Source organism: Phyllobates terribilis, unplaced genomic scaffold (assembly GCF_046119375.1).
Source record: "Phyllobates terribilis strain yellow unplaced genomic scaffold, ASM4611937v1 Scaffold_12__6_contigs__length_324123572, whole genome shotgun sequence".
In the NCBI taxonomy this organism is placed as follows: domain Eukaryota; kingdom Metazoa; phylum Chordata; class Amphibia; order Anura; family Dendrobatidae; genus Phyllobates; species Phyllobates terribilis.
The window spans coordinates 272,279,268-272,302,972 of NW_027362772.1; the positions used below are offsets into that span (position 1 = coordinate 272,279,268).

The 23,705-nt window shown below is 39.7% G+C and overlaps 1 protein-coding gene across 5 annotated transcripts in view; it reads left to right on the top strand.

Moving 5' to 3' along the window:
• Positions 1–21,208, top strand: part of NCAM1 (neural cell adhesion molecule 1) — a 353,077-nt gene extending 331,869 nt beyond the window's left edge. For 3 of the 5 annotated variants that reach the window (XM_073656983.1, XM_073656982.1, XM_073656984.1), the window contains 4 exons: positions 6,553–6,760; positions 8,212–8,328; positions 9,838–10,584; positions 15,335–21,208. In XM_073656983.1, coding sequence (XP_073513084.1) covers positions 6,553–6,760; positions 8,212–8,328; positions 9,838–10,584; positions 15,335–15,455 — 1,193 coding nt within the window. In that variant the 3' untranslated portion in view covers positions 15,456–21,208. The remainder of the gene's footprint in view (positions 1–6,552; positions 6,761–8,211; positions 8,329–9,837; positions 10,585–15,334) is intronic. The other 2 variants (XM_073656985.1, XM_073656986.1) reach the window with 1 other exon arrangement.
• The last annotated feature ends 2,497 nt before the right edge of the window (positions 21,209–23,705 follow it).

The window sequence follows — 23,705 nt, forward strand, 5'->3', positions numbered from 1 at the left end:
TAAAAGGTTTAAATCGATAGGCGGAATATACATTGTAGTGGACCAGCTCTTTAAGGATAGGTCACCAGTGTCTTAATAGTGGAAAACTTCTTTAAGAAACCATTCTAATAAGTTGGATAACCAATTTAAATAAGACCTGTAAAAAAGTCAAAAGCGGACAGTGTTTGCTTTTATTTTGTTCCCTCTCCTCCACTGAGTATTACATATTTTTTCTCTTTTTTTAAGATCTGCAATATGATTACAGAGATATAGGCCTTTTTATTTAGTGCAAAAAATATACAAATTTTGAAGGCATTTAGAAGGGGGCATTGCTCAGAGGATAATTATGTATTGTCCTAAAGACATGCCCCAGAGGAACCTGTGAGCCACACCCCCCTCGTAATGACCATATAAATTAGCACCAAATAAAAAGGCCCTTATCTCTGGAACTCAAAGGAGCATTTTAAACAAGAAAAAAAACGAAATAATTAGTGGAGCTGCGGGAATAAATGAGAACAAACGCTGGCCACGTTTGATATGGTGATAGGTCCACTTAAGAAGCATTTTTTGTCAGGTGTGCTTTACAGTCTTCAGCTTTTCTTTAAAGACCTGAGAGCAGAACTTGGCCCTCACACATTACCTTCCTCTAAAATATACTTTATTAAATTTATATTGGAAAATAAAAAAAAATGACTCAGGGAAATAACTTGAGAACGCCTTTTCTAATATCAACTTATATTTCATGAACATTGAATATACAGTACAGACCAAAAGTTTGGACACACCTTCTCATTTAAAGATTTTTCTGTATTTTCATGACTATGAAAATTGTACATTCACACTGAAGTCATCAAAACTATGAATTAACACATGTGGAATTATATACTTAACAAAAAAGTGTGAAACAACTGAAAATATGTCTTATATTCTAGGTTCTTCAAAGTAGCCACCTTTTGCTTTGATGACTGTTTTGCATACTCTTGGCATTCTCTTGATGAGCTTTAAGAGGTAGTCACCGGAAATGTTTTTCACTTTACAGGTGTGCCTTCTCAGGTTTAATAAGTGGGATTTCTTGCCTTATAAATGGGGTTGGGACCATCAGTTGTGCTGTGCAGAAGTCTGGTGGATACACAGCTGATAGTCCTACTGAATAGACTGTTCGAATTTGTATTATTGCAAGAAAAAAGCAGGTAAGTAAAGAAAAACGAGTGGCCATCATTACTTTAAGAAATGAAGGTCAGTCAGTGCGAAAAATTGGGAAAATTTTGAAAGTGTCCCTTAGTGCTGTTGCAAAAACCATCAAGCGCTACAAAGAAACTGGCTCACATGAGGACCGCCCCAGGAAAGGAAGACCAAGAGTCACCTCTGCTTCTGAGGATAAGTTTATCCGAGTCACCAGCCTCAGAAATCGCAGGCAGCAGCTCAGATTAGAGACCAGGTCAATGCCACACAGAGTTCTAGCAGCAGACACATCTCTTCAACAACTGTTAAGAGGAGACTTTGTGCAGCAGGCCTTCATGGTAAAATAGCTGCTAGGAAACCACTGCTAAGGACAGGCAACAAGCAGAAGAGACTTGTTTGGGCTAAAGAACACAAGGAATGGACATTAGACCAGTAGAAATCTGTGCTTTGATCTGATGAGTCCAAATTTGAGATCTTTGGTTCCAACCACCGTGTCTTTGTGCGACGCAGAAAAGGTGAACGGATGGGCTCTACATGCCTGGTTCCCACCGTGAAGCATGGAGGAGGAGGTGTGATGGTGTGGGGGTGCTTTGCTGGTGACACTGTTGGGGATTTATTCAAAATTGAAGGCATACTGAACCAGCATGGTTACCACAGCATCTTGCAGCGGCATGCTATTCCATCCGGTTTGCGTTTAGTTGGACCATCATTTATTTTTCAACAGGACAATGACCCCAAACACACCTCCAGACTGTGTAAGGGCTATTTGACCAAGAAGGAGAGTGATGGGGTTCTACACCAGATGACCTGGCCTCCACAGTCACCAGACCTGAACCCAATCGAGATGGTTTGGGGTGAGCTGGAAAGCGGAGTGAAGGCAAAAGGGCCAACAAGTGCTAAGCATCTCTGGGAACTCCTTCAAGATTGTTGTAAGACCATTTCCGGTGACTACCTGTTGAAGCTCATCAAGAGAATGCCAAGAGTGTGCAAAACAGTCATCAAAGCAAAAGGTGGCTACTTTGAAGAACCTAGAATATAAGACACATTTTCAGTTGTTTCACACTTTTTTGTTAAGTATATAATTCCACATGTGTTAATTCATAGTTTTGATGCCTTCAGTGTGAATGTACAATTTTCATAGTCATGAAAATACAGAAAAATCTTTAAATGAGAAGTTGTGTCCAAACTTTTGGTCTGTACTGTACGTCTACACTATAAGGCAAGTAAAAACTAAAAAAAACTGCAAAATCTAAAGAAGTTATCCATCCTCAAAAAAAATCCCCATAGCAGATGTAATAAATTAACAAAATAAAGTAGACTCATCTCTTCACTGCTCCAACAACCCAGCACAGAAGTTGCGGCTGTCCTCCTGGTCTTTGTTTATAGGTCAATGATTGACTGCCGTCTTGTGCCGGCCTCTAGTAAACAAAGGCCAGGATGATCACCGTAACTTCTGCTGGGTAAAAAGAGGTAAGTATAAATTTTTTTGATATTTTTTATGTTTTGGAAGTTGGAAGACTTTGTTTTTTAAATATTTAATTTATAATTTATGTCCTGAAAAAATGTCTGCTTGTGCAATCGTATGGTACTCCCATGCATTCGCCTAGCGAGACCTGGGTGCAGAGGGAGTGCTGTATAATATTAAACTATCTGCAACATTTCTTCCTATCTTATGTATATTTCTGCAATAAAAACAGTTAATAAACACGATGAGTTAAAACACATTTTTGTCATTTCTCTATTTGTATTATCTTTTTCTCTATATTTTCATCTGTTTTACAAAGAAATTCAGGTTTGGTCTGTTTTTATAGCCAACGTGACCGAAAGATGAAATTTCAGTTTAAATACTGATCTCAGAGCATGATGGGGTGTCACTATTAAATCAAAAAGAAAGCCCCAGAAAGCTGTGAGGTTTAAGCTTCTTGATATAAATGTTCCACCAGAATTAAAGGGGTGTTCTCATCTCTGTAGGCTGTGTCGTCGCATTTATTATCGATGGAGGTCTGACCTCCTGGACTTTCCAGCATCCTAAAAATAGTTAAGGGGAACTGCAGCACAGTGCTGTTTAAAGCGGACATCTAACTGGATTTTTTTTTTAACTGAGTACCTCCAATAAATGCCGGTGTTCTACTGATTCTGTAATAATTTTTCTTTTTCTTCTGTGCCAAAGTTATGCCTGACTTGTAGCAAAGTATGCCAAGAAAGATGGAAGTATCCTGCACTGTTGAGTAACAAGGACGATCCAAGACAAGAATAAAGGAACGGTGGTTTAATCTCAACGCGTTTCAGAGTCATTCTGACTCCTTCTTCAGGACACCCACAGATCAAGTTCTGTGGTTGTCCTGAAGAAGGAATTGTAGTGACTCTGAAACGCGTTGACATTAAACCACCATTCCTCCATAAATAACAACAATGACAATCCAAAACAAGAATGGAGGAATGTTGGTTTAATGTCAACGCATTTCATGGTCACTCCGACTTTTTCTTTAGGACAACCACGGAACTTGATCTGTGGTTGTCCTGAAAAAGGAGTCGAAGTGACTCTGAAACGCGTTGACATTAAACCACCATTCCTCCATAAATAACAACAATGACGATCCAAGACAAGAATGGAGGAATGGTAGTTTAATATCAACTCGTTTCAGAGTCACTACGACTCCTTCTTCAGGACAACCACGGAACTTGATCTGTGGTTGTCCTGAAAAAGGAGTCGAAGTGACTCTGAAACGCGTTGACATTAAACCACCATTCCTCCATAAATAACAACAATGACGATCCAAGACAAGAATGGAGGAATGGTAGTTTAATATCAACTCGTTTCAGAGTCACTACGACTCCTTCTTCAGGACAACCACAGAACTTGATCCTTGATCTGTGGTTGTCCTGAAGAAGGAGCCAGAGTGACCCTGAAACGCGTTGATATTAAACCATCGTTCCTCCATTCTTGTCTTGCATAGTCATTGTTATTCAGCAGCGCAGGATACTTCCATCTTCCCTGGCATAATTCGTATATATCACCGTGGAAGCTGCAGCAGCTTGAATTCATGCACTTTTAGAAATTGTGTCACACATAACCTCACGAGCTGAGCACATTTACCCTTTGTTTCCTTAATACTATTTGGATAAGAACCTATTGTGCTTTTTACTTTTTTTATCTGACTTGTAACAAAGATACAAATATTCCCTTCAACCAACTGGGCGTATACCAGAGAACTTCTCTGTGGGCGTGGCCGTGATTTGATTGGCCAGCTTTAGAGGAGATGTACACAAAGAGGAGAAGTTCCTTTATATTTGCCCAGTTGGTTGAAGGGAAGACTTGCATCATTATTACTGGGTGTCATAACATTGGAACGGAGGGGTATAGAAACAAAAGAAAAACTGTTCCAGAATCAGTGGAACAGCGACAATTGGAGGCGGTACTAAATTTAAATTAAAAAAATCCAATGAAAGGTCCTCTTTAAGACAGGCGGCGATAAATGTTATCGTGCAGAAAAAACAGTGAACATGGTGCAGAATATATTTTAATGCCAATTTAATTAGAAATGCACAAAATGTGTGATCATTATTTGATATATCAATATATAATATGGGCTCTTAGGAGATATTGCTAGTTGATGGATGCGAGTGTAAAAAAGAAAGAAGCTGAGGACAGTCTACTGTGTTCTACTTCAGTTCTAAAACAACATTCTTGGCTGAAGTGGACCCCCGTACAGGCAGGAGTCAACGGGGAGTGGCTTTGGCTGCCTGGCGATACTACTCATGGGCCCTTTTTCATCCACCATAATTATAATTTCTGAGTTACTAAAATTTAAAAGAAAATTGTCATCAGAAAATGACCTACTGCATTAATCATGTTTGTGAATGTTATATGTAATGTTTACATTTTTTTGATCATTTTCTTGACTTTTCTATGTCATTATCTATAATACAAAAAAAATCCAAAATCTTGAAGTTTTCATTCTCGCCACCGTCACTAAGACTTTTACTAGACTCATACTTCCTATTTACAGAAGTCAGATGAACATAGGCAGCAACAGAGTGGCTCTGACTCATTGACTTACAGTAGATAGAAGCATTTACTAGGCATAATCTGATCAGGACAAAGGGCTTCACACTGACCACCAGGCCTAATACTAGACTCATATATCCTGATCTTTACAGATGACTTTTAGCAGTTTCACCATTATTACAGACATGATTACAATGAAAGGTATATAATAGACATCATTGGATTCATCAATTGCAATAGGTGATGTCACAGCTCACCTCCTCCTGTATAATGACTGATATCTCCTCTATATACAATTGATAACTCAGGATACACCATTCACAATAGGTGATGTCACAGCTCACCTCCTCTTCCTCCTGTATAATGACTGATAACATTTCTATATACAGTTGATAACACAGGATCCACCATTCACAATAGGTGATGTCACAGCTCACCTCCTCCCCCCTGTACAATCACTAGTAACACCTGTATATACAGTAGATAAGACCAGACTCACTATTCACAATAGGTGATGTCACAGCTCACCTCATCCTCCACCAGTACAATGACTGATAAACCCCTCTATATACAGCAGATAACACAGGTTCCATCATTCACAATAAGTGATATCACAGCTCACCTCTCCCCTCCTGTACAATGACTGATAACACCTCTATATACAGTAGATAACACAGGATCCACCATTCTAAATAGGTGATGTCACAGCTCACCTCCTCCTCCTCCTTTGCTCAGATAAAAGTATACTTAGAAAATACTTATATAGAGTCACTAAGTCAGAGTCAGTCTATTGCTGTCTATGTCCATGTGGCTGCTGAAAAGAGCAGGACATGCGAGTCTAATGCTACGATTAGTGGCCAGTGTGAAAAATGCAAGATTTACGGTAATTTTTATTTAATAGTGATATGAAAGATTGAATATTTTTATAGATTTAAGATAAAAATCTGATGTAATCAATAGGTGATATTCACGTGCTGTTGGCACCGTCTGGCCATGACTCCTCGGGGGCTGCCCTAATGGTCATTCCTGCAGGTTTGAGATGTTCATGGGTTCTAGGCCTATGGATGAAGCTTATAGAAATCGAACATTGTACCGGTTTATTGCATTTTTCACCTTTTTTTTGCAGCAGTTAACTAAAGAATTATCTGCAAAATATGGTAATGTAATCTTGACTTATTTTCCTCATCAAACAAGAGTCACACAATCCAATAACCTCAGGCTCAGCTTTCAATTTCCGTTAGACATTTTGTGCAAGGAAATCTAATACGCGATATAAAGTCATTTACTGCAAAGACACCTAACATCAGATCTAGTGACTGCTGATTATAATTCCCAGTCTGGCCACATCTAACAACATTCTCCATTTTTTTTTCTATCTAAAGCCACCACCAGCGCAAGCTCCGGTTTGGGCACAGGAGCCATTGTAGGCATTCTCATCGTGGTTTTCGTTCTTTTGTTGGTGGCTGTGGATATAACTTGCTACTTCCTCAACAAGTGCGGTCTGCTCATGTGCATTGCGGTCAATTTCTGCGGAAAGGCTGGTCCTGGGGCCAAAGGCAAAGACATTGAAGAAGGAAAGGCGGCATTTTCGTAAGTCTACTTTTGATGGTCATATCAAATACATAGTATGGTCAAAGGGATTGTCCAAGACTACGGTGACCTATCTCTAATAATCACTTATTTTTGAACACATTCAAGGGGTGCCTTAGGGTTTGACGTGGTAGCGGTTGGCCTACTGAAAGCCTCCAATGCTGCCATTTTGGTACTCCTCTGAGATCCAGCCAAAGGTTGGTCTTCATCGAAGACCATTATTTTTACTATCTATGGCAGTATAAATGTCAGGCTCACTAAGTGAGGTGGATCCTCTAAGCCTTACGTCTGAGTGGACACACGGACCCCGGGCGTCAGTTCAACAAGTAGGAAGGCAAGTGGGCAGTGAACACTTGGACTATCTGGAATCTCAGGAACAATAAGTCAGATGAAGTGGAACCCAGGCAAGCACAATCACAAAAACCAAAGATGGTGAACCAAGCTTAGGACGAGAGTCTCAATCCGAAGACACAGGTGTCTGTCTAAATAGGTCTAGAGAGATGATGTCATTAATACACTCCGGAAAATTCGATGTGGAGCACAACAGAGGGCAGCGGACCCAGGGGAAGGATGCAGAACCTGGGATGCCCGGGAGAGGTGAGTAACAAAGAACCAGATTGAAAATAAAAAGGAAAAGTTAAAAAAAAAAAAAGAAAAAATATAAGAAAAATAAATAAAAAAAAAACTTAAAATTTGAATCACCCCTTTTTTTCCCAATCATAAATAAACTTTGGTAATTTGATATCACCATGTCTGTAAAAGTCTGATCTATCAAAATATAAAATGATGTAATCCATACGGTAAATGATGTTAAGAAAAAAAACCTAAAACATCAAAATTTCAGTTTTGTTTTTATTTCAGTTTCTTTTTTGTTGCCGCAGCCTCCCACAAAAAATGCAGTAAAAGGCGATCAAATCATAGAATTTACTCCAAAATGGTATCAATAAGACACCAATTTGCCACGCGTAAGTCAAGCCCTCGCACAGCTCTGTGGGTGGAAAAATAAAATTGTAAAACATAAACTGTAATCAGACTGAACTGAAGAATTCATTACTGTAGAACTAAGGTCGTAAAAAAATACAACCCATAAAACAATGGTAGAATTGCGGGGTTTTTACCGTTTTAATGCACTTGGAATTTTTTTTCCCATTTTTCAGTAAATTATATGTTAAAAAGAATGGTGTAATTCAAAATGACAACTCGTCCCGCAGAAAACAAGTCCTCCTATAGCGATGTAGACGGAAAAATAATACAAATATGATTTTTTGAAGAAGGTGAGAAAAAATTGGAAATGCAAAAATTAAAATTGGCGGTGTCCTTCAAAGAATATTTTCAGCTATTGTATATTTTTACATGAGTGGACAATATGTATATTGGGAGATATTGTAGTTGTTGCTGTTTTGGTTTCTAGTTTCCGCGTTAACAGTAAAGTGTTTATGTTCTCTATACAGAAAAGACGAGTCCAAAGAACCCATTGTTGAGGTGCGAACGGAAGAAGAGAGAACACCAAACCATGATGGAAGCAATCAGACAGAACCCAACGAGACCACTCCACTAACAGGACCTGAGTATGTGGGGATAATCAAGTTTTTAGAGAGAGGATAAAACTTTTTTTTTGTCGGTGGCTTCCTGTGAGTGACGCAGGACAAATGTGGTTTTATACAGTGGAACGGACAAAAACGTAATACTCTGTAGTGGTCTACAGTGGACCACTTCTGTGATGTCCATACGCCCTAATCCTTCTAGAGGTCGGTTTGGATTCAAAATATTGTATTTATTCCTTCTAGAAAAGAGCGCCCATCTTGTCCATGGGCTTAGCTTCATTCACTCCTGTCACTGACAGCATACAGAGAATTAAAAAATTAGTAGGTAGCATTACTATTTTAAAATTAGATGGACCACAGTCTTATACAGAGATGTCCTACCTTACCTTTCCTCTTGACCGTAGATGTGACGCGTAACTCCATTCCAACAATGAAAAGTTTTTCGCCATTCATGAGACATGAGATAACTTTCTGATCGCTGAGGGTCTGACCACTGGGACCCTCAGTAACCCCCAGATCTGTGATATGGATCCCGAGAATGGGGCTCTGCAGACATTGTCTGATTGTAATGGAGATGCACTTGCTCGACCCCATTCATTGTTTTCGGGACTGACGGAATCAGAGAAGCTCTCTAAGGATAGGGGATAGTTGTGGGAATGGTCCTTTAAGGTTGGAAACCTCTATAGTTTGATATTTAGGTATGAGATTTTTTGTTAATAGTTTACTTTCTTGCAACTCCGTTTTGGATCGGACAACTAAATAGTTTTATTACCAACTTTTACCAAAACGCTTTCAGAAGGTCACAGGGGTGTTGCCCAAAAACTATATCCGAACCCCTTTCCATGTCCATGTCTTTTCTTCGCCATACTTTTTTTTCAATGCCTCCGACAGAAGAAATCTTTAAGATGTGCTGCTTCTCGGGAGGATTCGTCATGCACCCTGGAGATTTGCCAACTTCGACAGGAGGTCTTCCCTTCTTTCTTGGAGAGTTGGCAAGTTTGTGTTTATGTGGGGGGTGTTCTATTGTGGAATAGTTTTAGCCCACAGACTTAGTGGGGTGTAAAGTAACAAACTGAGCTTTACTTACCCTCACTGGGTCCAATGGTCTTTATTGATTGGCTAAAGCGGTGATGTCAAGTTCATAGTGCTGCAGCCAAACACTGTCGCAACTGATGTAGGCGGCACGAGTCATTGATCCCAGTGATTGGCTGTAGAACTGTAGACGTGATGTCACCATTGCAGCCAATCTACAAAGACCAGAGCAGCAGCAGAGAGAGAACAGCGTACAGCTGCGTACCTGGACGGAATGGCCCGCATGGACGCCAACTAACCCGGCTAATAGTGTTTCCTTTTCCATCTTGCTTCTCTTCAGATTTGCTATTAATAGTGTTCACCTGTCTAATTCCAGTAATCACTCGAGTGTTACTTCACCTCTGTGAATGTGTTTGTGTGGTTTACTCTCTTGTGTATCCGTCACTTCTTTTCTTCATTGTCTACCTTCTCTCTTTCTCTCTGCTCCTTTGCTTTCCGCAGGCATGCAGCTGACACCACAGCCACCGTTGAGGATATGCTGCCGTCTGTCACCACCGTCACCACTAATTCTGACACTATTACAGAAACCTTTGCCACAGCTCAAAATAGTCCCACAAGCGAAACTACCACCCTCACCTCTAGCAGTGCCCCTCCACCAACGTCTGCTCCTGACTCAAACTCAACACAGTCCGCTCAGGCAACTCCCACCAAAAAAGAGGCACCTAAACCCCCAACACCTGCTCTTGCTGCTTCTCCAAAGGTTGCCCCTCTGGTAGATCTAAGTGATACCCCATCTACTAACAGTTCGGCTAATGCTGTAGCCAGTCAAGGAGGAGTTTTAAATCCCAGTTCTGCCACCACTGAAGCTGAGGCTCCCAAAGCCACCGCTAAGCCTCCAGCAACGGTCCCATCCAGTGCTACGAGCCCTCCCGCTACTCCTGAACAAGTGAAGCAGGCAGCATCAGGCACTAAAAGCCCAGAAAAGGAAGCAGTACAACCCAGCACAGTGAAAAGTCCAACGGAGGCTACCAAGAATGAAGCAGCTTCCGCCAGCAACACAAAACCCGCCCAGGGTGAGGACTTTCAAATTGATGGGGGGACCTTCAAGACTCCAGACATTGACCTTGCAAAGGATGTTTTTGCAGCTCTTGGAACTTCTTCTTCTGCCGCTGTGGCTAGTGGGAAAGCTCCTGAGATTGCTTCTTCCACTACAGACACCTCTGTACCGCCTGCTTCATCCAACACCGAGTATGGCCTCTTTTTATCCTCTTTGTTTTGTTACGTCTCATGTTGTCGTTTCGCTGTGTTGTGCTCTGCTTATCGTTTCTAACCTTATTGCTATTGTTCAGCTAATTTCTAAAATGTGTGCCCTATTAGTCCAATCACAATTCTTGCTAAAGATATGATCAAATGGGAAATTATATGATAAAAAATCCTAAAATGGAACATTTAGGTTCCAGTTATCTCTAGCCTTTAGTATTTGAAGCCACCCACTAGGGTCATGGAGGGGATGGATGTGAGACATCTTAAAAAACACAGAACCTTAATGCTATGTCTTAAGTAATCCTTTTGATAATGTGCACTAAAGGGGTTTGCTGGCTATAAAAAAAAGTTACATTGGGAAGCCATAAGGATAAAAGAAGAAACTCCTTTTCGCGCTCTTCCATCAGAGCGGTAGTGCCGGGGCGGGGAGAAGACTTCTGGGGTGAGAATAGCTTGTTTACTTCTTTATTCAGATGCTTCCCTTTAGTGAATATTTTGCAGAGACCGAAAAAAGGGGTTCTGCAGTGGTAACAAGTTATCACTTATCCAGGGGATAGATGATAACTTGTTGATTAGTGGGGGTCCGACTGCTGGGCAGAATGGAGCACCTTTATCCCTGTTAGAATGTGTAGACAGTACACATGCTTGACCGCTGCTCCATTCATTTCCTGTGGGACATTTCCGGCAGCTCTATACAGAATAAATGGAGCGGTTGTCGAATGTCCGATCTGTCACTTCGTTTTGTAATGAGGATAAAAGTTCCTTGTCTGGAATGCAAATTTGCGGTCGGGCCCCTCCTATCAGTAAGTTATCACCTATACCGTGGATGGGTGATAAGTTGCTTTCACTGGACAACCCCTTTAAGGATAAATACAGTTGTAGCTAGTGCCAACTTATTTACTTTTAGGTAATCCTTCATGTCTTTGAATGAGCCATAAGATCTTCACATGAATTGGGCAGATTTTCCTCCTCTGGAAGTTAATAAGATCCTAAAGTTTTATTTACTGAAACTAGAATACCCCTTTAATACACCTTTTAGGAGACATTGAAAATGTAATCATCATGAGTATAATGGTTACATGTGCAGTGTCTATGAATGGTGATAGCTACTCTCTTTAGAATAGTCAGGCCTGCTTATTACAAAGTTATTAATTATCTACTTTGCTGAGATCCAAATACAAGGGGTTTTTTAAAGCAGTGCTTCCTGGGATAAGAAATATGACTAGCTATCTAGAGAGGCAATTTTTTCCTTCTGGGGAGGTGGGGGAGATCTAGTGTGCATGCTGTTTTTAAACCAGACTTGCTAAGAAAACCTTTTGTGTTTGACCTTGTTTAACCTCTTGTCCTGCCACCTCCATTCTTACCTTGATATCGGCCAGAAAAATGAGCGAATCAATGTGAAGGACCCTGGTCCATCTGTCACATCAGTAGTCCCGTGTTCACCAGACGAGAGCCCTGAGAACCACCTCCTACCTGCTGGAATTCCCGACGCCTTTTCTGATTTGTAGTCCTAGCGCACGTTCACCAGACAGGAGCCCTGAGAATCATCTCCTACCTGTTGGAGTCCCCAATGCCTTTTCAGATTTGTAGCCCTAGCACGTGTTCATCAGACAGGAGCCCTGAGAACCACCTCCTACCTGCTGGAATCCCCAATGCTTTTTCTGATTTGTAGTCTCACCAAGTGTTCACCAGACAGGAGCCCTGAGAATCACCTCCTACCTGCTGGAATCCTCGACACCTTTTCTGATTTGTAGTCTCACCAAGTGTTCACCAGACAGGAGCCCTGAGAATCACCTCCTACCTGCTGGAATCCTCGACACCTTTTCTGATTTGTAGTCCTAGTGCGTGTTCACCAGACGAGAGCCCTGAGAACCACCTCCTACCTGCTGGAACTCCCGACGCCTTTTCTGATTTGTAGTCCTAGCGCGTGTTCACCAGAGAGGAGCCCTGAGAACTACCTGCTACCTGCTGGAATCCCCAACGCCCTTTCTGATTTGTAGTCCTAGCGCGTGATCACCAGACAGGAGCCCTGAGAATCATCTCCTACCTGCTGGAATCTCCTGACACCTTTTCTGATTTGTAGTCCCAGCGCGTGTTCACCAGACAGGAGCCCTGAGAACCGCCTCCTACCTGCTGGAATCTCCAAACACTTTTCTGATTTGTAGTCTCACCAAGTGTTCACCAGACAGGAATCCTGAGAACCACCTCCTACCTGCTGGAATCCCCGACATCTTTTCTGATTTGTAGTCTCACCGCGTGTTCACCCGACAGGAGCCCTGATAGCCAGGTTCTCGGGGCTCCTGTCTGGAGGACACGAAACTACAGACATGGCCACTGGACCAGAGTCCTCTGAATCGATTCGCTCTTCTCTGGTCATTTATTGCAAAATGAAAAAAAACAAGAATTGGTCATTTTCGGAAAAAAAAAACATCTTAAAACTTTGCAAACCAAAATCCATTTAGTTAAAGTTATTGCTATTTTCCGTGTACATTTTCAACCAAATGCTGCAGTTATAAACCGAACTGCAGAAAAAGGACAGTGGTGACCAAAAAGTCAAGCGTTTGGGGAGAGTGCTAGTTGTATGCTGTTTAGTTCCCATCTGGTCATACAGTCAGGGGAAAAACCAAGTACACCCTCTTTAAATTCTATTTTAGGTATCTGGACATAATAAAAAACATCTGATCCTTAAGAGGTCTTAAAATTAGGTAAATACAACCTTAGATAAACAATAAATATGACATTATTTATAAATGTAAAATACAGAAGAAATGTGTGAAAAATTGAAGGGGTTGTCCCCTTTCAGACAATGTACGGCCATTGCTGTAGTTTGTTAAAAAACAAACACTGTAATTAGGTTCACAGATGAATCTCCATTGTGACTTTCAGTGTCTGGCTTTGGCTGTGGCACTGATGTCATGAGTTTGTTGTTTTTTAACAAGCTGCGGTCATGGCAGAACAATATATGAAAGGGGACAACCTCTGTAAGTAAATTTCACAAATGTCAGACATTCAAGACATTTTTCACAGAAGTGGACGTCCCAGCAAATTCACTCCAAAGCCAGACTGTACAATGCTTAGAGAAATTGGAAAAACCCAAGAGCTACAGCTTATACTCTAAAGGTCTCAGTTAACATGTTATATATTCTAGTTCATAACAGTACAATTAAAAAAAATTCTGAACAAGTTTGGCTGCTTTGGAAGGGCAGCCAGGAGAAATCCTCTTCTATCTAAAAAGAACATGGCAGCATGGCTAAAGTTTGAAAAGTTACATCGGAACAAACCAAAAGACTTCTGGAACAATGTCTTTTGGACAAACCAGACCAAAATGGAGATGTTTGACCACAAGGACTTGCACCATGTTTGGTGAAAACCAAACACAGTGTATCAGCACAAACTCCTCATACCACCTGCCAAGCATGGTGGTGGATCGGTGATGATTTGGGCTGGTTTTGCAGCCACAGGATCTGGGCTCTTTGTAGACATTAAGTCTATCATGGATGTCTCTGCATACCAAAGTATTCTAGAGCCAAAAGTGATCTATTCAAAACCTAAAGCCTAGCTAAAACTGGGGCATGCAATAGGACAGTAAACCCAAGCACACCAGCAAATCTACATCAGAATGGCTTAAAAAAAGAATCAAGGTGTTGTAATGGCTCAGTCACAGTCATGACCTCAACCAAGAGAAATGCTGTAGTGGGGAATTACGAGATCGGTACATAAACAAATGGACAAAAACCTCAATGAACTTAAACAACCTTATAAAGACACCAAACTTCCTCCAGAAGAATGTGACTGATAAAGTCAAACAGAAAACCATTACTTAAAGTTATGGCTGCTAAGGGTGGTTCTACAAGCTATTCTATTGATCCACGGGGTGTACTTAATTTTTCACATACTGCTATACTTTTTTTTATTAAATAATTATTGATACGGTGTAATTTTTTTCTTGTTCATCTGATGTTGTATTTACCTAATTTTAAGATCTTCTGAGGTACAAATGTTATTTTATTATGTCCTGATACGTAAAATCTTACAATTCCAATAGGGTGTTTTTCTCAGGACAGCCATGTTCTGCTTCTTGATGGCAGGAACTATTATGAGGTCTTACCATATTGTCAAAAGGGATCTTCTAGGAGGGGTAGATTATAAAATAAGTGTAGAAGATATGGCTGAAATGTAAACTGAATCCACTGATTTTGGAGTCCGGAGCGATTTTAAATGGATATGTTGGGTTCCAGCACAAGTGGGACATTCATTGACGCTGTTTAAAGGGCTTGTCCAGGGAATAAATATTATTTTTAAAAAGACTCAGACTGGGATAGAAAAAGAAGCATCACTCACCTTCATCAATACCCCACAGCCTCCGTTTTGATGCTTTCCTGTTTCCCACTGGTCCCTTCTTCGTCTCAGGTTGAACTAGTAATTGTCATTTTTGGCTAATTTCTAATTTGTTGAGTTGGGACCAAGGAGTAAAAACCAGCAAGGGCCGTGAACTGGTGGGGATGAATATTACTGCTTAAAATTTTTTTATACCAGTCCAAGCCTTACTAAAAATAGTTGTCATCTAATGGACAATTTTCTGGACGCTGTGTCGTGTGTGTGTTTGGGCATGGTTTGCTAATGCAGCTTAGACCTATTCGAGCAAATGGAACTGGATTGTAATTCCAAACACAACTCATATGTTGGATTTATATATATTTTTTGTGTCTGATCTCATTTTGGTTTTCATTCGCAGGAAGGCCCCTGTAGAAGAGAATTCGAAGCCAGAGGAATCAGACATCAAGAGCACCCCGGCAGAAGTGAAAACAGTCCCTAATGAAGCCACTCAAACAAATGCAAACGAGAGTAAAGCATGATTTCTCCGAGAGGGTGCGGGTGTGTTACATGGGAAGGGGAAAGTGGATACTAAAAAAAAATAATGTTTGAAGAGCCTCATGTTAGCCATTTACAGAGTGAGGTTCATACACACAAACACGTCATCATTCCTCTCAAATCTTGGCCTTTGTTGTTATAATTATTATTATTTTCGTTCCGTTGAGTTATTTTCTTTTTTTTGTTGTTTTTCTTTGAAGAAAACCTGTTTGTTTCGTGAGACTGTAGAAAAAGGTTCATATCTTGTGTACACACTCTGTATGAACGAAGCCCGGTGAGAACATTTCAAAGAGATGTCCTGAAATAAAACAATCAATCCTCAGTTATTTATCACGTGGGAAGGAACAAATGGTTTAGACAGATAAGATCATAGTGCTGGGCTCAGACCTTATGAACATCAAGGTCTAGCAAAACCCTTAAGATTATAGTTTTTTTTATTTTAGTTAATACACTATGTAAAAAAATCTTTGTATGTTTTGCCCTCAACATTTGGTGTTTTGAGTTGTAGAAGCCGGTTCGACTTGCATGGCTGGCGGTGAGAAGGTTTACATGTTGGCTGTCTACTACTGTATAGGAGAATTAAAATTGGAGAAGATGGAAAGTTATCTCTGTGTGTCTTAAAGTCTTTCACAATGTAATAGTAGCTGACTGGTTAAAAATAGGTCGTGGCCCAAAAAACAAAATTTACTTGGTGGTTTAATTGCTTGTGGCTAATACCTTAAAGATTGACAGAAAATACTTTCTCCTCGTGTTGATTCTGTCCGTATCGGATCATCATTATTTGAGCTTCATCCAATAGAAAACACCGATGCCTTGGTTATAATAAATAAAGGTGGGCATTTGTAAGGAAGGATTGATGTCCAACGTGTTGGTCGTCGTGGATTTGGCACACCATGTGGAACATTCAGGTTCGTCATCGACAAAGAGTGGATGGTGGTGTATACATGATAGACCCTTGGTTAGTGCCCAAACTGGTTTTTGTCTTACCAGTTGACTGGTCATAGAGGTGGAACTTTTTGATTCTTAATTGGAAGCCCATTTCTTTGGAGGCCATACAATGATGATAACCATGGTTGAGTGATTACAATTTGCACTGTACACAGTGGACCATGGATGTTGTCTGTTACTGTGATCATACACCCCGGGCAGTGTAATCCAACTAATCGTCTGTGTAAGGTCCTAAAGAACTCGAGTCCGAAATAGTCTTGCCAATCATTGCTCTATTTTTTTCTATAAGGTCTTTAAAGGACGTATGTCAAACGTTGGGCTTCTAGTGTGTTATTGTGTGGATACATCCCAGTAACCATTTGTCTCACACGCAAAGTCTTTGTGTATGCACTCTAGCACCAATGTTGTTGCTGTTTTAGATAGGACTGCTTCGAAATGTGCTTTCTTCATATAGACATATACTCTAATAGTGTAGTGGCTCTATAGGATCTTTTATCAAGCAGTGTTTAAAGACATCACTAAGTGGAAGCGACCAGTGCGTTAGCTTAAAACAACATTCCTGAAATTTATTTTTGGATTCACGAATGGTACCATCAAGACAGGAAATGGAGTAAATTATTCCCAAAAATGATGCTCCGTTCGTCAATGAACTCATTGGCTTCAACCCACAATTGACAAAGGCAAAGAAAAGTTATTTCCTTCATAATGTAAATTAGCTGTCATCCTATGAAATAAGAGCAGATCTCAAGCACACATCTACTCAAAATCGGATTTCTATCAGGTAGTGAAGTTATAACACGTTGAGGAGCAAGAATATAGAAATCTTCGTGTAGACAGTGAAACATCTCTGCTCTTTCAAAGTTTTTAGTTACTGTCCAAATTTTACTTTTTGAGGGGCTGTTTGGTCAAATTAAATAGGAGTTTGGATGTGCGCCAAACTGTTGAACTTACTAATATTCTTTAATCATGGCGCTCCACCGATGACCCAATTTAACTTATGATCACAGGTCATGGAAGCTTCTCATCCATTTTGGTCCTGACACAGGAGCTTCCTTTCTTCATCAGACCATGGCCAGTGATGGGGGATGACTGTCTCCGTTCAATAATTAAGTCATCCCCCTTTTCTACCTAAGTATCAGTCATGACAGAGAAGTACCCGCACACAGAACCAAATTGGAATTGGAGCTGCCAGAACGGGCATTGAAATTCTAAAGTAAATTACCAAATACTTTGTTTATAGCATCTTTTGAAGCACTTAGAATACTCCATTAAGAAAAATAAAATGAAAATATATCCCTGGTATAATTAGGTCCCAAAAATGCTCCTTGTGGTCAAACCTTTGTTAATGCAGTGCCTTATGAAGAATTGTATCTGTCGAAATGAATGCTTTGGGCTTGACGTTTTTCCATAGAGGTCAAGCAATTTTATCGACTCAAAGGCAAGCTACCTACTTTACTTGGGAATGAGTGACATCGTTTCGGCATTATGGACTTTGGCGAAGTCATTGATTTTGGTGACTCGACTCGTCAATGAAAGTCAAATCTCGTTAACTTTTCGTCATCAGTTATATTACAGATAGGATGCTTGAGCAGAAAAATGCAAAAAACTCTTTTTTTGGGTCCATTGATTAGCACATAGATGATATTTCCTAAGTTGCATGCTATATGTCAGTTTTAAAGGGAAGGTATCCAGTTAATATAATTAGCCATTGAGTCCCAAATTTAGAAAATTCTACAACTGTCAAAAAGTAAAGATGGAGCCGTTTGCACACCTTGGTGGTGGATATGTTATGGGTTAGACCAAAATTCAGTGTCCTAAAAAGTTCTTAAGGACATGGTAACATCGGTAAGAGAAAGTCCCTTATACCATCGTTGATGTTGGTCGATCTGTAGACAACTGTTTTCAAAAGCATAATTTTGGCTTGAAGAATTGCCGCCACTAGTGGGAGTGGCTGATGGTTGAATTGTATAGTAAGGATGGATTGGTGATAAATGTCACCCAACTCTTTAATTTTTGGGGATTCGGCTTGCAGAGATTTAGCTATTCTGTGAATGTGAACCCTTTGGTCACACTTTTTCTCCATCTCAGCATTGCAAAGAACCATTTCGGGATTTGTATATTTTCTGTTTTCCGTATGTAGGATGCCAAATGTATATTTTTGCTTTTATGTTATATTTCAATTTGCAGTATTGACATGCACATTTTGTTAGATTCTCTTTTTATATTTTGTTCTCCATGTTTACAATTTATTGTTTTCCTTTTTTTTCATCCTTTTTACATTTCAACATTTGGTTTTTTTTTGTCGAGGGTTTGTGTAACTGCATTTTTTTTGTTAAATAGACATGGTATATATAAATATATATATATTAGATTATTAGCATGCGTGCTTTTTGCAATGAGATGTTTTTGAGGGGGAAAATGGATGCTTACAATAGTCTTGGTCCTGTCTAATTTCACTAAGGTAAAGTCAAAATTATCACACAGCTCAACGTTCAGCACAAATATTCCACTTTTAAGTCCACTTAATATACATATATGAAAAGTAAGGAAAGCCCCTAAGTTTCTAGCTCAGGTTACCCCCATTATCCTTCTCCATGGACTATTTAACCTGCACTAGCTTCCTCTTCCACGCAGAATTTCTTCACAAATTAGGGAAGGGTAGACCAACCTTTTATATTGGATGGGAAAGTTTGACACATCCAAGAACTGGGACTTTGTGTCCTGGATAATGGTGGTACACTCCAAGAGAAGGTCCCATTTTTGTTGAGTCCCACTTGCCATACGTACAGCATGATGGGGTGCAGAATAGACTTTGGATGAACCCAAAACTAGTTCAGTGGGGTGTAGTATCTCCCCAGACATGGCTTACATATGCTGTACAGATAACAGCATTGGCAAGCTATGTGATACTAAAGACGTGCAATGTGGAGGTACAAATATGGCTGTATTATGTGAATGTCCATCATGACCCCTTGAAAAGACATCATTTATGGTTCTAGGTTATTTCTAAAAAATGAAGTTATCCCCTATCGAGGATCACTGGAGGTTCAACTACAGGAACCCCTATCAATCTTGAGATCAGGTTGCTTGAACCCCATCCTGAAGGGAGCTGTCTCCACTCCATTCACTGTCCATAGGACTGTCGAGGTCAACACTTGGCTATTTCCACCAGACCCATAGACAATGACTGGAACGAAGGTCGCGAATTAGCACCCCCATTCCCAGGGTTTGAAAAGCCCGATCTCAGGATCGCTAGGGATCCCAGCAGTCGAATCCCCAGCAATCAGCAGGTTATTCCCTACCTTATTGATAGGGGATAACTTGATTTTCTTGGGCATACCCTTTAAAAATTAGAAAATAGTAGTTTCCTGTATTAGCAAATGCTGGAAATGTAATGTTAACTAACTTCTAGTTTGTAGACATCCAGCAGTATCCTTCATATTAATAGAAAATACTAGGTATTTTCCAGAAGAGTCCATCTGCATTGGCTTTAGAACAGCACTGAAGAAGGAATTATAGTGTACACCAACCTCTTTTACACTAAGGAAAATGGGCACATCCACTGCTTTGGATCTCCCTTAATTAGCCCAAGTCGACAGCTTGCTAAAGACCAATGTCTCTTGGTCTGGCGGGACTCTCATCCATGTAATACCATGTTTCTCCTGTAGCGGCTGCTGTAGATTAAATGTATAGTCCGCTATATTTTCTTTCTGGCAAAATCAGCTGTTTTCATATTAAAGGGATTCTTAAAGGACTCCTTTAATCATTGTGTATACTTGTTCGAAGTGAGTGCAGAAAATTACTGTTTGTTCTATGAGACTTGCTTGCATGGATCTGTTGCATATGAGAGTTATGTGAGAAACGCGTGGGACAGTCTTATCTTGTATTTTAATTGGAGATCGCCACCTTGTCTGTTCACAACGATTCAACTATTTTATGTATTGGCCAATGAATATCTGCCAAAACCCTTTCATTTAGTGCCAGCTCACACGTGTGTAGTCTTATAAAACTTGAACATGTTATTTTTTTTTTCTCTTTAATCTTCACATTACTTTCGAGCAGGAGACCGAAAACCATTTCGAACACACCTCTTTTCATACTATAAAACAATTTGCGTATGTTTGATTGATACTATGTACTTTCATTTCGTTTCAAATTATCTTTGGTAAGGAAATAAAATGGAAAAAAAAAATAAAAAAGCAAAAATTTGTATTAAAATAATTACAAGGAAAAAAAACCTTTTTCCCCATTTTGCTGTCAGCTTGTGCACAGTAAACGCGTGAATATTAGTGTGAAATGTGTTTTTTGTCATAGTATCAGAATTACAAATAATAAAAAAACAAAAAAAGAAATAAAAGCATCGAAAAAGTCTAGTTCTGGTTGAGGAACAATAGTTGGTGGGAATTACGACCTAGAAGACTTTCACGAATCCTTCATACGGTTCCTCAGATTATGTCACGACGACAAAGTTCTGCTATAGTGTGTTTCCATGCCTTTAACAGTGAATGAACATTTGGTTAAAATGGAAAAAAAAATCATTATTATTATTACTTTTTCTTTATATTACGTTGGCCTCTGGAAAGTGAACAACGCTAAGTAAACTGTGAAAAAGGTCTTGTCACAATGCTATGTGTTTATTATTGATTTTTTTCTCTCCTTTTTTTTGCATTTTGGCTAATGCTTATAGGGATGAAAATGGAGGGATTTGCTTAACACTCAATGCCATGTAGGGGTCTTTAGACTTTAATTACGTTATGCCCTTCATGTTCTCCCAAGGAAAATAACGTTTCATGTCCTTCAACATTGCAAAGGTGTAGGCAATCATATAAACTAGTAATTCCCAACCATGGGGGAACCATTAAAAATATTTTCCACCTCTGGGGAACCCATTGAACTAACCGCTACAGCTCTTGGTATGGAACCCCAAAGTAGGTGGTAAGGAACTCAACAGTACACTTGTGGGGAAGCTCCATGTAAAATTGTCTCATGCAAGATGTCATCATTAGAGATGGGAGAATCAACTCGAAAGATTCAGGTCTGTTGACCAAGACAGTAATCTGTGTGCATCACACCCAGATAACCAAAAGAAGGATCAGGAATGCCTAGAGGTAAGGCGATTCGAAGGCCACCAGTCAAACGTTCTCAGATTACTGACCTGGCCAATGAATTGGAGTCTTGCAAATCGATTCAACCATCTCTAGTCATCAGTTCTAGAACTTATTGCTGCAAGTATGTAGTTCAGCAGCTGCTGGGGTGCCATGTTGCCCATCGTTCATTGGGAGATGTTTCGGAATGGAGACGTATGTCCTTCACGTAATTTCAAAAAGGCTTCTACTCTTCGAAAGATTTTATGACCAAGTTTAGCAAATGAGACTTTGAGCTTTGGATCACAACATGTTAGCACTCAGAAATTTGGATTCTTACCACTGTTTTTAGGGACCAAGAATATATACATACTTGTCCTGTATGAGTACCTATGTATTATCCTAATGTTTGGTACCGTATATTTATCTGCAGAGGAGAGCAAGCTTGCGCTGCATCCTTTGGATAGTCAAGTCATTTTTTTCTGTGATGACGAAATGCGTATGCTCATCGCTGGGTGTAAGGTTTTAGGTTGAGACGTTTTGTATATGACACCTGGGTTAAGGCTCGTATTTTGTGCTGGGCCAATTGTTTGCAGCTCAAATGCCTCCATTCACATCCCTACCCAATAATCCCAACTTCTGGGGCCTTCTCTCTTGTTAAAGAAAAAAAACAAACAACTTTTTACCAAGTGAATCATTGACTACCAACTTTATTCCCATTCTCACTGCTGTAAATACTGAGTACTAACGGAGAACTTTGCATTCTGTCAAAATACTTGTGTTCAATAAAAGTTAAAAAAAAATGGATACTTTGTCATGCATTATTCTTTGTATTGTGTCTTATTTTCTAAGGAGCAGCAGATACAATTGTCAGATCTGCCATTTTTGAACCACCGAGTAGGATAAGATTGTTCTTCTAGAACCTTTACTTCTTTTTTATGCATAATGAGTACTGTGATGTTGTGCTCAACTCAAGGAACACTATGGTAGTATCCATGTAGCCAATCAATGAGTTAAAGGAGTTTTCTGGGATCGGAAGAAAATAAAAGAACGTATATTCAGTTGATAAATCCCAGCAACTCCGGAGGTCCCTGCCAGTCTTTGTCTACCTTGCTACAGTGCTGGACATGCCTTTATAAATATGTGACCACTGACACTAATAACAGGACTCAGTATTGGACAGCACGGACAACTGAGGCCAATGATTAGCTACAGTAGTCACATAGGTAGAAAGATAAGTGCAGAGTGAGCAAAGACCAGTGTGGACCTAGGGAGTAGCAGCATTGGAGCTGAGTTAGTAAAAGACAACTTCTCTCCATACTTTATGCTCCATTATGAACGTCATAGAAAAGAGTGCACCAGAGGCCCCGGCAACTGTAGGGTAGATATTTAAAGGCCCTTTCACATGCCTTAAGTATGTAATTTTTTTTTACCCAGTGTAAATCTCACTGTTCTCCTGAATCTGGCGTTATTTTTCTTTTGTTTCTGCTCCTCTCTGTTCCTGAGATATGGCCCCTTCTTCCCTGCATGTAAATCTATTTTTCTTCTCAAGTGGGTGTGGTCCTGAACCCTTCTCTGGGTGGCGTCGGATTCAGGAGAACAGCGGCTTTTACATCATGTAAAAAATTGCATATTTGTGACAAATGACAGGTCTTTGAAAACCTGATCACAAAAGATACTATTAAAGAGGGGGAGTTGTCGTCTTGATACCTCCCATTTATTGAAAGAATCTACCAGGAATAGCGCCATCTTCTATCTTACAACCATTGAATATCTTTGCAGATTACTTTTAGAATATTGGAAGTTAACTGTAACAAATTCCGATCATAAAACAACCACTATTCAACTTCTAGACACACATTTATAGTTAAAAAAAAAAACTTTTTAGAAAACCAATTTTTCCATGCAGAAATCATAGCGTACCCTACACACTATATTACTTTTTGTTTTTTAAATGACAAAGACTGAATTAATAATTTCACTTGCTGGTTCTCCTTGTGACTAATAAATACTAAAGTAATAAATAAAACTTCTTGTGGTTCACATTGATGTTCAAAGGAAATAAATGGAAAGTACAGAGTTAGAATTGCCAGACTATAAAGAATAAAATAAACTGCAAGAAAACGAACGTAAAAAAAAACCATCCCCAACTAAATTTTTAATCATGTTATAACTATAAAAGAAAAAAATATACAATTATGA